The 15,034-nt window shown below is 45.4% G+C and overlaps 1 protein-coding gene across 4 annotated transcripts in view; it reads left to right on the top strand.

The window, feature by feature from the left end:
- Window positions 1–15,034, top strand: part of IRF2 (interferon regulatory factor 2) — an 82,735-nt gene that overhangs the window by 30,561 nt on the left and 37,140 nt on the right. For 3 of the 4 annotated variants that reach the window (XM_043893407.1, XM_043893408.1, XM_043893409.1), the window contains exon 2: window positions 10,794–10,889. In XM_043893407.1, the coding sequence (XP_043749342.1) occupies window positions 10,803–10,889 (87 nt within the window). In that variant the 5' untranslated portion in view covers window positions 10,794–10,802. Of the gene's footprint in view, window positions 1–9,030; window positions 9,628–10,793; window positions 10,890–15,034 lie in introns of those variants that run through there. The other variant, XM_043893410.1, reaches the window with a different exon arrangement.

The raw sequence follows: 15,034 nt of genomic DNA, 5'->3' as shown, positions 1-15,034 counted from the left end.
AGAGTGGACGTTCTTGGGAGACAGAGCAGGGATGCGGAGCGTGGCGGGGGGAGGTGGACCCTCTCGTGGGGAGCGCACGTCTGCACAGATGTGCCGTGTGGCGTGGATGTTCAAGACTTCCTCCCTGGGTGGAGTCCTTCTGTTCTCTTTTGGCCACATTGAGAACTGTTTTCTAGAATGACCGTTGGCTCACCTGCAGTCCTGAAAACCAGAGATATTTTGGTGTCTTTCGAGCACATGTGTGGAGGCTGTAAGTCAATTTCTCTGTCAACTTACAGTTGTGATTCAGAGGCTAAATCGACCTGTTTCAGGTGCCAGGGTAGTTTGTGGTCAGAAACAGGGAGATTTTTGTAAAGGAGCTCTGGTAATGTCTTCTAAAAGGGTATAGAAAACATGCCTAATAAGAAATTTGTGGGTGTGCAGTAGTGAATATGCAAAATGGTAGTTTGGATAATTCTCAGTATGGGAAACTGGCTCTGCAGTGCTTAGAGGTATTTAGACTTTAATTTCATATGCAGTTGTATTCCATTGATGAGGAAATTTATTCACCATTGGCCTCCCTGTTTCCCTATGACTCAATTGTTCACTAACCATGTGAAATCCGAAAGGCCATTGGCTAATGATTCTAAGTGTATGTATCACTACATACACTTACCTGCATTTAAAGTATCCGAGGATAATAAAAGATAACTAATTCTTGACTCACAGATTTAGAAAATGAACTTATTGTTGCCGGGGGTGGGGTGGGGGGAAGGGATAGTTAGGGCATTTGGGATGGACAGGTACACACTGCTCTATTTAAATAGATAACCAACAAGGACCTACTGTATAATGCATGAAACCCTGCTCAGTGTTATGTGGCAGCCTGGATGGGAGGGGAGTTTGGGGGAGAATGGATACATGTATATTTGTATATGACTGAGTCCCTGACAGTCCCTGAAACTGTCTCAGTACTGTTAACTGGGTATACCTCAATACAAAACAAAAAATTTTAAAAATAAATAACTGATTCTTAAGCCCTGGAGATTCTTATTCAGTAGTTCCAGGATGGGGTCAGAGAATCTTTTTTTTTTTTTTTTTCCTGATTCTCCAGATAATTGCACATACAGTTTGGGGTGCTGCTATAAGTGGAGAGAAAGTTTAGCGAAGTATAACTGTGTGTTATGAGCATTGGTATCTCATTCTTAGTAAGGGCTTGAACCAGTGTGATGGGGATAAAGATAATGATGATAACAGTTAGGGTGATGGTGATTTTTAATTTTTAATTCCATCTTCCTCTAAGTTCACATCATTTTGAACTGAAATTTTTTTTTTTTTTTTTTCAAAAAGGTACATAAAGGCAATGTGAGGAGCATAGGATGTCATGTAAGAGGAACTTACATTTTGGGAAGGACTACTGTATGTCCAGGAGAAATTGCCACTAAAAATTGCTGTGTTATATTCCTACGAGTGTATCGCCACTTGTGTGTTTTTCCTTTCCTCAGAGCCACCATCCTCGACAGAGCAGTAGCTCTGGCCACTGGCTTCCTTGCCTTCGTGTGTGGAGTGGTGCTTGGTTCATGATGAAACATGGCCATTCAGGACTTTTCAGTAACCCCTGCAAACAAGCCCCATGTCTAGTGGGGCATTTGAGACCCTCCAGCAAAACCTGGGTTCAAATCTCGGTTCCCAGATTCAAATCTGGGGGCTTGGGTGACCTGCACTTTTTTTTTTAAATGTACCTTTGTAAGCTCTGCTTTCCCTCATCTCTAAAATGGGGATAGTTATACTTAACTGACAAGGGCTATCGTGAGGGTTAGTGATGAATATATGAATATGTGAACTATCCATTCTGTTGGTACGTGAATCAGTTGCTCTGTCCACATCAGCAAAGAGGCCTTCCTTAGTTCTGCTTTGGCCATAAACACCAATGCTCACCTTGCCTGAGTCGGCTTGCTGCCTTCTGTCTGCGTAAGTGATCCCGCCCTAGCCTGTAAACTCTTCCTGTACCATAAAGCTTTCGGTTAGGAACCCATCTAATAATGATTTATGAACGAGTTCACCTAGTTGGCATTTAATCATCCACTGCCTTCTGATCTCTATTGCAGTCTTTTATTATGATAATTATAGTATTATTAGTTAGCTTTATGTAATTTATGTCTCATGCCCCCAGTTAATTTACTAATTCCTCGAGGGTAGTGATCGTGTCTTACACGTCTTTGAATTCTCCTCTGCACTTAGCACACAGTTCCTCGTAATAATGTGTGTTGAATAAATATTTCGTGGTACCCTGGATGAATAGATACTGCAGACAATACATCCATAGGGGGAGAGGGTCCAGTGGTTAGAACTGTGAGAGAGGGTTAATGGGTGAAAACAGACTCGAGTTGGCTTTTGTCGGGAGGGTGACATTTATGTCGGTTGATCAGAGGGCTGGCACGTGGCTAAGTGGGGAGAACAAGAAGCCTGCACAGGCATATTTAAAACAAATGATGCAGCTGCAGAAGCCATGGGGCTGGGCTCCACTGTGATTGGCTTCTGTGACACAGCCCCCAAGTCAAGCCCTGTGCTTATCAGCTACTTCGCTCCCAGGCTTTTGCCTGCCTTCTTACCACGCGTGACCCACCATCTGTGACTCTGTAACTGGGAACTGACATGCGGGGGGCTGCTGGTAGAAGTTCTCTAGGTTTGCCTCTAAGTGAAGATGCCTTTACTTCCTCTTCATTCCTGAAGGAAATTTACACTGTATTTAACATTTAAAAAGAGCAATTATTTTCTTTGGGTGCTTTTTAAAATTTATTTTAACTTAATTGTTTGGGTCTCGACACACAGCATGCGGGGATCCTAATTCCCCAGCCAGGGACTGAACCCGCGCCCCATGCAGTGGAAATGCAGAGTCCCAACCCCTGGACCGCCAGGGAAGTCCTACTTCAGGTGCTTTAAAGGCATCTTTTCCATCATCTTCTGTTTTCCATGGTTTCTGTTGAGTAGTCACTAGAAGGCTTCTGGGTTTTGTATTTTTTGAAGGTCATGAGCCTTTTTTTTTTTTTTTAAGAAACTGTTTTTCTTCTGCTGATTTTAAGATTTTTTTCTCTATATTTTTGGTTTTTATCAAAGGTCCTATGATATGCGGAGGTGTGGCTTTATTTATAGTAGTCAGTTCGGGATCTGTAGTGAGTATTAAATTTGTGATTAGATGGTAATTGATCACTGTCTCTTGAAATATTGCTTCTACCCCATTCTTCTCTCTTATCTTTGTAGAACTTCCAACTACCCATATCTAGACCTTTTGGGCTTCCCTCATAGCTCAGTCGGTAAATCATCTACCTGCAATGCAGGAGACCCGGGTTCGATTCCTGGGTTGGGAAGATCCCCTGGAGAAGGAAATGGCAACCCACTCCAGTATTCTTGCCTGGAGAGTCCCATGGACAGAGGAGCCTGGCAGGCTACATACAGTCCATGGGGTCGCAAGAGAGTCAGACACAACTTAGCTACTAAACCGCCAGAACTTTTTAGGTCTAAGATACAATCTATCAGTGTTATGGATTTGTGATCCTTTATTACACATATCCCACTCTTCTGTCTCAGTGCTTCATTCTTGTCTGTTTTGTCTTCCGGTTCACGTTTTCCCCCAGTGGTGTCTAATCTGTTGGTAAACTCATCCTTTGAATTCTTACTTTGAAGTATCAGTAGTTATCCTTTAGTGTAGAATTTCCAGTTTTATAGTTTTCAGTTCTCTAAAAAAATTTTCCATCTTGTAGTTTATTTCCTTAAATGTGTTAAGCCTAAAAAAAAAAAAAAAAAAAAAGAATAATAATTATGTTTCTATAGGGGCCACCCTCTCCCACAAGAGGTAAAACTCCTATACTGTATGAAAAGATTTCTAAAAACTTCTACCATGGAACATTTCTCCCACTGAAAATAATAAATGAAAATGTGATTAACACACACACACACACAAAAAAAAATGTGTTAAGCCTAGTTGTTTAAAGACTATGGCTGGAAGCACTGATGTGTGTGTGTTCATTAGATCTGTATAAAATCTGTGTGTGTGTCCCTGTTGGTCCGTTTCTATTGTCTACTACTCTCCTTGGTTTTCTATTTTGTTGTCTTTCATCCTCGGATTCCTAGCTATATTGATTGAATGCTGGCCGTTGTATCTGAAAAACACCAGATAGGATATAAATCTTAGGATAATGCTATCTTTCCTCAAGATATGTGTTAAGGTGACTTCTGGTAGTTCCAGATCATTTCAGTTTGATCAAGGATTGAGATTAATCAAAGCCAGGTTTTAGTGTTTGAGGCTAGTCTATTTCCATTTCGTTTTACACCTTACATGACTTTCATGTTTGGGAGCGGGGAGTTCCCAGGACTCCCTTTTCCTAGCTGGCTCCTGACTTCAGTTCTTCTGCCCCTGGTCACTGGAAGTGTCTGCACCCCTGCTCAGCTTCAAGCCCTGCAGCTTCCTCTCTGGGTTCAGCAGTTGCTCCTAGGCTTGGAGAAGAGCAGCCCCAAATATCAGGCTTACCTTCCTGCGTTCCTTCTTTCCCCAAGATCTTGCCCTCCTAATTCTTTACCACCTTTTTAGTTCTCTGATATTTCTAACCATATTTTAAAAAACACACTTTGTTCAGGTTTCCTAGTTATTCACTAGGGGAGTTCGGTCTGAATTACCTACCGTGCCATTGTCAGAAGCAACCCCCCTCTCTCAGCCCAGAGTTTAATTCTCTAAATCCAGCAAGGACGTTAGAAGTCTCTGGTACTGAACATTAACATGATTTAAGTGGTGTTTTAGGATGATTAACATGTCAATGGTATGCAAATCAGAGAGGGGTTGGGAAAGTTTCCATAAGTAGAACAGTGAAAAGACCATCTGAGTGTTTTCCGAAGCAAGAGGAAGGCAGATGTTAGGGTTTCTGAGCCTGGGCATTGCAGACAGACCTGAACGAGAGTCTGGGCTCCCGTAGTGATCAGCAGATTGTCTTGGGTAGTTCCCCAGCCTAGCCCCTCATCTGAAATATGGGTAATAAAGTCCCTACCTTCTGGGGTTGAAGAGAAGTGAGAAGCTCACAGAAAACCCTGGCTTTCATGGCCAGCATGTAGGAAGTGCTCAGTAAGTGGCCTACTATTCTGAGAGCCAAGCTGCAGTTATTTAGGTTAAAATTCAAGCTCTCAGTTAATGGCACTAATCAGGACCAGAGTTATTGTCAGCCTCATGGGGGATGTGAGTTTATCCCGTGAATCACAGTGAACAGCTCTTGTGCCTTTATGTAGCAGCACTGGTGCCAGTAATATTCTAAATACTTGCCATGCACTGAACTGATTTATAGCCAATGCCATGGTTTCAAAGATGATCCCAACTCCAAATCTCAAAGATGTTAGGCTAGCTGATTTCTCAAAGTCAAACTTGAGGATAGATGCTTCATATTTTAGGTTTGAAAGTGTAGTCATTCAATCATGTCCAACTCTTTTGCCACCCCATGAACTGTAGCCCATCAGGCTCCTCTGTCCATGGAATTCTCCTGGTGAGAATACTAGAATGGGTAGCCATCCCCTTCACCAGGGAATCTTCCCGACCCAGGGATCAAACCTGGGTCTCCTGTATTGCTGGCAGATTCTTTACCATCCAAGCCGCCAGGGAAGCCCATGTTTAGGTTTTATAGAACCATAAAATTTAAGTTCCAGTGTACAGGAAATGAAGCTTACAAAAAAAGACAAATCAGGTTATGAGCCTTTATGTTACAAAAGGATTCCTAGAGTCACAGATAACCTTGGAAAATATCCTTGTGAAACCCCTCCTTTTTCTAGATGATTACAGTGTCCACTGGATAGATTGAGTGACTGACCCAGGGACGCACGGTAGGAACAACAGAGTCAGAACTGGAACACAAAGGTCCCAGTTTCTGATGTATTTCGGTCCTCTTGGCAAAAATAGCACCTCTTTGTCTTCCCTGTTGAGTCTGCTGACTTTTTCAACTCTCTTCCGGTTTCCTGTGGCCTGAGTGTTTCTTCCCAAGGGAAACGTGCATCAAAGAAGGAAGACCCGGCTAGCACCTTGAATTTCCCTGATGGAAACTGGAAAACACATGCCTCGTAGGCATGTTTTAGATCAATGTTGAGTTCTACCTTCCCTTCCTTTCACAGATGCATATTCAGCCTCTGATAGTCGTGAGAAATCTACGTCAAATGGCAACCTTTTTATTCTGGGTCATGTGGCAAGACCACTGGTAATTCATTACCTGTTTAGTGTGTGGGAGGGGGAGCTAGGCTCTAAAATCGAGTAAGAAAGAGGAAGTGCTTCCGTGTAAAAGGGTTAGCTTTCACTGTGTATCATCGGGAATGTCCTAGCTATTAAACACACACACACACACCATGGAACCTGAAATAAGTGAAGCACTTGATAATAGAGTTTTCCCTACTCTGATCAGATACTTGCTGTATTTGCTTTTCCTAAAAATCTGCTTATAATTTATGACAGTCCTGACTAAAGATTTAGAATAGTTTCCATATGTGGGATTTCCATAGAGTTTGGCTAGGTGAGCTGTAAACATTGAGGTTTGGCTGAGCTGCATCCTTGTTAGAAGGACGTATGTAAACGGACTGGGTCAACAGGTAGATGACACTGCAGAACACGATGCACAGAGACTCGTAGAGGCGGGCTGTCTGCCGGGATGACCAGACTTTGTAGCAAGAAGAACCAGACTCTTCGCAGAAGAACCAAGTGAGTCTGGAGCCTTGCTTCTCAAGAGTGCGGTCCAGTGACCTAGGAGCTTGTTAGAAACTGAGAATCCCAGGGCTCACCTAGACCTCCTGAATCGAGATTTGTATGTGCATTAATGTTGGTGGAGCCCTGGTCTAGGTTTTATAATCAACTCTTATCTTTACTGTTCACAACACTGGTAATATCATTGGTTGGTATAAATCTCTAGTTTTCTCTTTACTCTTGGGATGATGACCAAAATCCTAAGCTTGATTTTCCAGGCCTATGGGGTCAGCTTGTCTCTGACATCACCCTGTTGCTGACTGCCTTCTGCAGCTGGTCCTCCTGCCCCTGGGGTCTTTGGACTGTCTGCTGTCCTCATCTTCCCTTAACTGTAGACAGAGTAGGAGACCTGTCACCTGACTCAGAGCATCTTCTGCATCAAGTTTCCTAGGGTGGCCATAACACAGTACTACAAACCGTGTGACTTCAGCAGAAATCTATTCTCTCACAGTTCTGAAAGCTGGACGCCCCAAGTTAAAGTGTTTGTAGGGCTGTTCTCCCTCTTAAACCTCCAGGGGAGGATCGTTCCTGGCCTCCTCCTGCTTCTGGTGGTTGCATGCAGTCCTTGGCTTGTGGCTGCATCACTCCAGTCTCTGCCTGTGTCCTCGAATGGCTGTCTGCCCCCGTGGCTGTGTCTGCACATGGGCTTCTGTGTGCGAGCATGTGTGTGTGTATGTGTGTGTGTGTGTGTGTGTGTGTATGATCAGTCACTCAGTTGTGTCTGACTCTAGGCAAGTCCCTATGGGCTGTGTAGCCCACCAGGCTCCTCTGTCCATGGGATTCTCCAGGCAAGAATACTGGAGTGGGTTGCCATTTCCTCCTCCAGGGGATCTTCCTGACCCGGGGATCGAACCCACATCTTCTGCACCTCCTGCATCATGGCAGATTCTTCCGCAGAGCCACCTGGGAAGCCCCTCTCTCTCTGTGTCTGTGTCCGCATTTCCCTCTTCTCCAAAGACGTTAGGTTCCTGTGAGCTCCTGATCACATTTTCATCAACTCATGGATATGTAATCTTGTTTTACGTGCTTCTGTTTTAAAGACTCTATATTTAATACGTTTTGTAGACAACAAGCAGTAACTCGTGCCTAAAGGAAGTTTATCTCACACACGTATTTTCTCTAAAAGTCACCTCACAGCCTTCTTGGACTTAGACATGGTTGACAGCGTTTCAGACAGCCCTCTCTGGGGGCCGTTTTAAATGGCAAAATCACCAACAAAAAAGCAGGAAAATGTGAAAAATGTTGCACTGGATAGACTCTGAAAAGGACACGTATTTATAGTGTGAGAGCTGAAATAAGAAGGCAGGATGTCACCAGTTTCACCTTAGTTGGGAGCGTGTGCACCGGCTGACTCAGGATTTTCGCGTCTCTGGGCATGTCTGTGAAGAGCCAGGGAACACCCCAAGGATCAATTTGGATGACAGAAATATACATAGTGAGTAGGTACATTTGCAAATATGAAATCCTCGAATAATGAAGATTGATTGTATTTTCCCACACAGGCTTTAAAGATAGAAAGTTTTTTGCCTTATTTCAGGTGACCATTTTTCCCTAAATGGGTCGTTTGTGAAAAAAATAAAAAATAGGGGAGGAGCATGTTATAAGTTGCCGATGGAAAGCAGGGGCGTGTTTCCGTGTTGCTAAGCTAAGGGAGGGGCTGCAGAGGTTCCTGGGCCACAGCGGTTCTGCTTGTCATCTTGTCCACTCAGAAGAGCTTGTCACCTCGTATCCACGCCTCCTCGCCCCTCTCTACTGCCCGGATCTACCTGCCCCCGCTCTGTGTCTTGAGATCTTTTTAAGAACGGGGATCTGCAGGGCCAGCTGGGCAGAGCCCTTGCCATGGTCGGTCACCCAGTGGATCTAATGTGGACAAGCTTTCCCCCACGCTTCCAGAACGCTCTGCAACTCCTTATCATTCTGTACACAGGAGGTGCCCTGGGCTGTGGGAATTGTCTTGTCCCCTGTCTCCTGCTAGACTGGGGGTCCCTAGATGGCAGGGACCATCTCCTTCCTTCCTGTTCCTGGAACATCACTCTTGATAGATGACCTCTGAGTGGGTGGATGAAGGAGTGAGCGATTGGAACAGCTTGAGACCCACTCAGAGCAGCTGTGTGGGGGCCCCCTGTGGCTGTTCCACGTCTTTTTGGGGTGTCCCTGCGGTTCCTGTCACTCCTGAGGCCACCAGATGAGTGGACAGGGCCAGCCTGCTGTGGTGACCCCATCTTGGCTGACTTGCAGAACTGGTTCTTGTATTCCACCTCTCTTGTGGGTGCATTTAGGTTTTGTAGGATTATCCAAAGACCTATGGGAGCTGGAGTTCCTGCTCTCAGTGAATTTACTCTTTGGATAGGACGAGAGGGTGGGCACAGCTGAGAAGTTTCCGTTTAAAAAGGTAAGAGTTAGTAAGAATAAACACAACCTTAGAATAGCTGCCCTCTAGCAGTGTTTGATTTTCCGATGAGCAGTGCAAGATCGTGGGCATTGTGGGTCGTGCAGCTGGCGTGTCTGGGAGGCCTTGTGGGGAGGAGGGCGGAGACTGGGTCTTGGAGAATGGCTTGGGATTGGCAAGGCCGGGAAAGAGGAGCAAGGAGGAGGCGGTGTCTGTGACAGTGAGTGGGTCAGAAGTAGGGAAAAGGTCCAAGGGAAAGGCAAGGGCTAGGCTTAATTCTAGAGTCGAAATAGGCTTTACGGGCAGAGAGTGCAGCTCCAGGTGGCTGATAGTGATGCTTGCCCTCTGGTGCAAGCTGCGGGCTGGGCTGGAGGAGACAGGAAGTCCTCTGCGAGCTGGAAGAGAGCGTTACTGAGACTGTGATCATCCCAGCCCGAAGTCATCGGAACAGAATATCCAGAGCTCATTTCTGGAGGAGAAAATGAACCAAGGATAGGTGAGGCAGCCAAGGATTGAAAAGAGCGTCATGTCTCCCACTGTCCATGAAGTCCTGTGGAATTGGAGGCTTGGTTGCCGTTGTCTCTGCTTTTGCACTGAATGCAAACTTGTGTGTAAATAGGCTGAAGATGAATGAGTGATCCCGCTCTGGGTATATTTAGGTGGGCGAGGGATAGACTGTAGAAATGCATCTGGAAGGAGCAAGGGGGAGGTGTTTTGTGGGCTAGTGGAGGAAAGGTGACCCCAGGTCAGAGGGGGTGGGTGACAGTGAAGAAAGATCCTTAAGGGAGCACAATGAATAAGAGATGCTTTCACATAAAAGTGACGCTGAAGCCAGAGCAGGAGGCTGGTGTGCTCTGCGGGGAGACAGGCTACATCAGGAGGGGATGGCTAATTGGTGAAAGACCTTGGAGCCAAATGAACTGATACCTTAAGACCTTGCCCATACGTGCCTGTGTCGGGATGTTGAAGCTTGTGAATAACTCAGATACCCCAAAGGAATGGCTACTGTGTCCACCCTTGGCTCTTAAAAAGGTGATGCCCAAGGGTACTTGTAAAACACTGGTCCTCTGGGTACCTGATACACTGAAGGTATCTGCCATAAACACAGCTAAGTTGGGAGGGGGTAAGACCCAGCCTTAGGGTTTCCCAGGTGGTACAGTGGTAAAGAATCTGCCTGCCGATGCCAGAGACACAGGAGATGCGAGTTTGATCCCTGGTTAGGAAGATACCCTGGAGGAGGAAGTTAACAACCCACTGCAGTATTCTCGCATGGATAATCCCATGGACAGAGGATCCTGGCGGGCTACGGTCCATAGGGTTCAAAAAGTTGGCGGCAACGGAGCACACATGCGCAAAACCCAGCGTTAGGTATCCAAGCCCTCTGGCTGCAGTTTCTGCATCATGGGATCCTCTTAGCTGAGAGCAGGTGTGGTCCTCACTCACCATCGCCCCACAGAGACAGCCCCTCGGGAATGAGTGGGGCAGGATGCTCCAGGGCAAAGCCCCTAATACGCTCTCGTAGCCCCGCGGCCCCAGGGTACACATAAGCTGTGTGATTTTGAGGAAGAGGAGCATACGGTCGTCAGGCATGGTGTCAGACCTCATCTGCGGACATGACAGTGAGCAGCAGAAATGCCTGATGTTGTGTTTGCTCTTCTGCAGAAGGACACCATGCCGGTGGAAAGGATGCGTATGCGCCCGTGGCTGGAAGAACAGATCAACTCAAATATGATACCAGGGCTGAAGTGGCTTAGCAAGGTAAGTGTGTGCATGTGTGTGTGTGTGTACATGTATGTATGTGAGTGCGTGTGTCTGTGTGAGAGAGATCCCTACTAAAAGCAGCTGCGTGTGGACTGCTGCAAGTAAAGTTGTTCTTTGTTTTCAAAATATTATGCTGATTTATTACAAAAGCCAACCAAGCAAAAATGATTATGAAAATATCAAAGAATCGTAAAAAGAAGATTTGTCATCACTTCAGACTGTAGCCTCAACCCTGAGTTAAGGCTCTGGTCTCATGTATGACTGTTGTGGGAAGCTTCTCACTGTATTTCTATTAAGTGCTTCTTACCCTTCTCCATCTCTGAATATTCTTTCTTGCTTCTGGTTTTCTAGGGTTGGAGGACATGGAAATTCTAGGGCTTTCTATTGGGAAAGGAGCATATTGATTTTCTTTCCAGTATTCTCTACGTAAAGAAAACTTTTGTTTTTGTCTTAAAAATGCTTTACTTTATTATGAAACCCTGTTTGTGTGCCTACCTGTCCGAAAAAAGCAGTATTCTGTCATTTACAACCCCCTCCCACATATGTACATAAATACTTTCTTACTTTTATCAACCTCAAAATTCTCAGTTTAGTTGATCCTGACTCTTAGGGGATGAATCAGGAAGCCATTGGATGTAAAAATAAAGAACTCCTGGAAACGTTCAGTTATAATCTAGAAAAGCAATGACTACATCATGCTTTCTTTAAGACAGCCCAAGAGAGATTTCTCTCCCACTACCAGGAGTATTACGGTTCTTCTGAGCAAGTGGCGTTTTCCTCTTCTACCTCCCCCTGTGTTTTTAATCTTAAGGACACGATGAATAATTTAGCAGGTCAGGCTTTACCTTTGCATCACGTGTGGAGAGCTGACAGCCAGATTGTGGCCGCTCCTAACAAGTGTACAAAATATTGCAGCATAATTTTTGTATGAATATTACTCCTTCCTTCATTTTTATCTTCTCATATCTTTCAATCTTATTTCTTTTTTTTCTTCTTTCTCGTTTACCTATTTTTTTCATTTATTTTAAATGTAATGGTGTATTGGATTTGAATGTATTGATTTAAATGAGTCCCTTCTGAAACAAGATGGCATAGAAGTAAACAGAAATATTTTAAGTAAAGCATATGCTCACTTCAAATGACCTGTCCTATATTTTAAGGTCTTAGGGCAAACAATATACTTTTCCAGCCTTGCTGTGTCTGTAGTGTTGTAGGTTTGTATCCTGGAGGGGCTTTGTAATTAGCCTCTTCCAAAGAAACAAGTCATCAGTTCAGTTCAGTCGCTCAGTCATGTCCGACTCTTTGCGACCTCATGGGCTGCAGCACGCCAGGCCTCCCTGTCCATCACCAACTCCTAGAGTCTACTCAAACTCATGTCCACAGAGTCAGTGATGCCATCCAACCATCTCATCCTCTGTTGTCCCCTTCTCCTCCTGCCTTCAATCTTTCCCAGCATCACGGTCTTTTCAGATGAGTCAGTTCTTCGCATCCGGTGGCCAAAGTATTGGAGTTTCAGCTTCAGCATCAGTCCTTCCAATGAATATTCAGGACTGATTTCCTTTAGGATGGACTGGTTGGATCTCCTTGCTGTCCAAGGGACTCTTAAGAGTCTTCTCCAACACCACAGTTCAAAAGCATTAGTTCTTTGGCGTTCAGCTTTCTTTATAGTCCAACTCTCACATCCATACATGACTATTGACTAAACAGACCTTTGTTGGCAAAGTAATGTCTCTGCTTTTTAATAAACTGTCTAGGTTGGTCATAACTTTTCTTCCCAAGAGCAAGCGTCTTTTAATTTCATGGCTGTAGTCACCATCTTCAATGATTTTGGAACCCTCAAAAATAAAGTCACTGTTTGCACTGTTTCCACATCCGTTTGCCATGAAGTAAGTGATGGGACCAGATGCCATGATCTTAGTTTTCTGAATGTTGAGTTTTAACAAGTCATTAGCTAGATTTTTTTGTCATTTTGCAGACAAGGAAACCAAGGCTCGTAGGTTTAGGAGGATTATATTTTGAAGAACTGGTACTATTGCCTATATTGATTTAGGATGTGAAATTAAAGCAAATGTTCCTGATTTCTTAAGAGAAGTCAGTTGTTTGCCTTTGCTTTTTCCTTTTCAAAACCCACCCACCGTTTTGGCTAGCTTGACACTGTGGCTTGCTTCGAACATCACCATGTCTCCTGCAAGTGGGTTCTTAATACACTGCAGTTTGTTGTTGTCTGTAGTAGGTTGAATGGTAACCCCCTCAAAGATATGTCCACATCCTAACCCCCAGAACCTGTGGTTGTGACCTTATTTGGAGAAAGGGTCTTGGCCGATGTACTTAACTTAAGGATGTCGAGATGAAATCCTTCTGGATTATCTGGTGGGCTGATCCAGTGACAAGCGTCCTTATAAGACACAGGAGAGGGACTTTCCTGGCGTTCCAGTGGTTAAGACAATTCCCCTTCCCATGCAGGGGGTGCAGGTTCAATCCCTGGTTAGGGAGCCAAGAGCTCGCATGCCTAGCAGCCAAGAAACCAAAAGGCAGAACAGAAGCAATATTGTAACAGATTCAGTGAAGACTTTAAAATAATGGTCTGCATAAAAATAAAAAAAAAGACACAGATGAGGAGACACACCCACAGAGGGAAAGGCCACATGGAGAAGGAGGTGGGGACTAGAGTGCTGCAGCCATAAGCCAAGAACACCTGGACTCACTGGAAGCCAGAAGAGGCAAGGAGGATCCTGCTTAGAGCCTTTGGAGGGAATACTGCCCTGCTGATGTCTCGATTTTGGATTTCTGGCCTCCGGAAAAATAATAGGATCCATTTCTATGGTGCTAATCCATTCAGTGGATGGCAGTTTGTTATGACAGTCCAAGGAAGCGTATACCCCCTCTCAGAGCTACGTCTTAACTGGGGCTGTCCACCGAGATACCTTTTCCTCCAACCCCTCTGTCTGTGTACTTTGGATTTTGTTGTTCAGTTACCAAGTTGTGTCCGACTCTTTTCAAACCCTTGGATGGACTACAGCACTCCAGGCTCCTCTGTCCTCCACTATCTCCCGGAGTTTGTTCAAATTCATGTCCATTGAGTCGGTAAAGCCATCCAACCATTTCATCCTCTGTCATCCCCTTCTCCTCCTGCCTGCAGTCTTTCCCAGCATCAGGGTCTTTTCCAATGAGTCGGCTCTTCGCATCAGGTGGCCAAAGGATTGGAGCTTCAGCTTCAGCATCAGCCCTTCAGTGAATTGGCAGGGTTGATTTCCTTCAGGATTGACCGGTTTGATCTCCTTGCAGTCCAGTGGGCTCTGAAGAGGACCAGAAAGTGAATGGATTCTTCTTGGTGTAGCTGAACACTTAGGGCCTCTCAGGCAATCCATCGTGTGGAGCCTTACTCACCTGGCTCTTGGCTCCTGAGTGCCTTCCCTGGTGCAGGGCAGGAGACCTCCACCACCTTGTCATCTGCTGGGCTGGGCGTGGGCGAGGCTGAAGGACAGAGAGGGGGCGATGGCTGCAGCAGATGGCACCTCCCAGGACGATGCTGTGCCCGCGGCTCCTGGGCTGCCTAAGGGCCCAATGCCGACGGAAACGCCCTCTAGCTGTAGTCACTGTAGATGTTGGGTGGCCTCGGGGCATTTCCTGTCTGTACCCACACCTCCCCAGGGCATCTATTTATAGGTTTCTGCTAACTTAGGCTCACTGGCATTCGTCTGTCTGCATAAATATTTCACTCAGACCCTACTGTTATTCCCTGCCCATTCATAAGCCCAAGAATCCCTACTTGTATTTTGAGTGGTTTGAGGTCATCCCAAATTCTCTTCTGCTGAAGCCTGTTGTGACTCTTAGAAAAGCTGTGCTGTCCTCGGGGGTTTGTTGTTCCCGGTGCTCACGGGGAAGCACTGCAGGCTGGCCACATACCAGGGCTGTCTTGACTGTAGCTGAGAGCTCAGTGCCAGGCCTGACCACGCTGGAGGCTCTAGGTAACATTGTGCTGAGAATGAATGGATGAAGGATGGCTCCTTGAAGGGGAGGAACATCGGTGACCCTGTTTTTGTTCTGTTAAGATCATTAGACTCAAGAACACTGGGCTGGCAACGTCACATCGCTCTCAAACGGAGACTCCGTCATACCCAGTGCATTCCCAGTAAGAGATA

Source organism: Cervus elaphus, chromosome 32 (assembly GCF_910594005.1).
Source record: "Cervus elaphus chromosome 32, mCerEla1.1, whole genome shotgun sequence".
NCBI lineage: Eukaryota > Metazoa > Chordata > Mammalia > Artiodactyla > Cervidae > Cervus > Cervus elaphus.
This window is presented reverse-complemented; position numbering and strand designations above follow the sequence as displayed.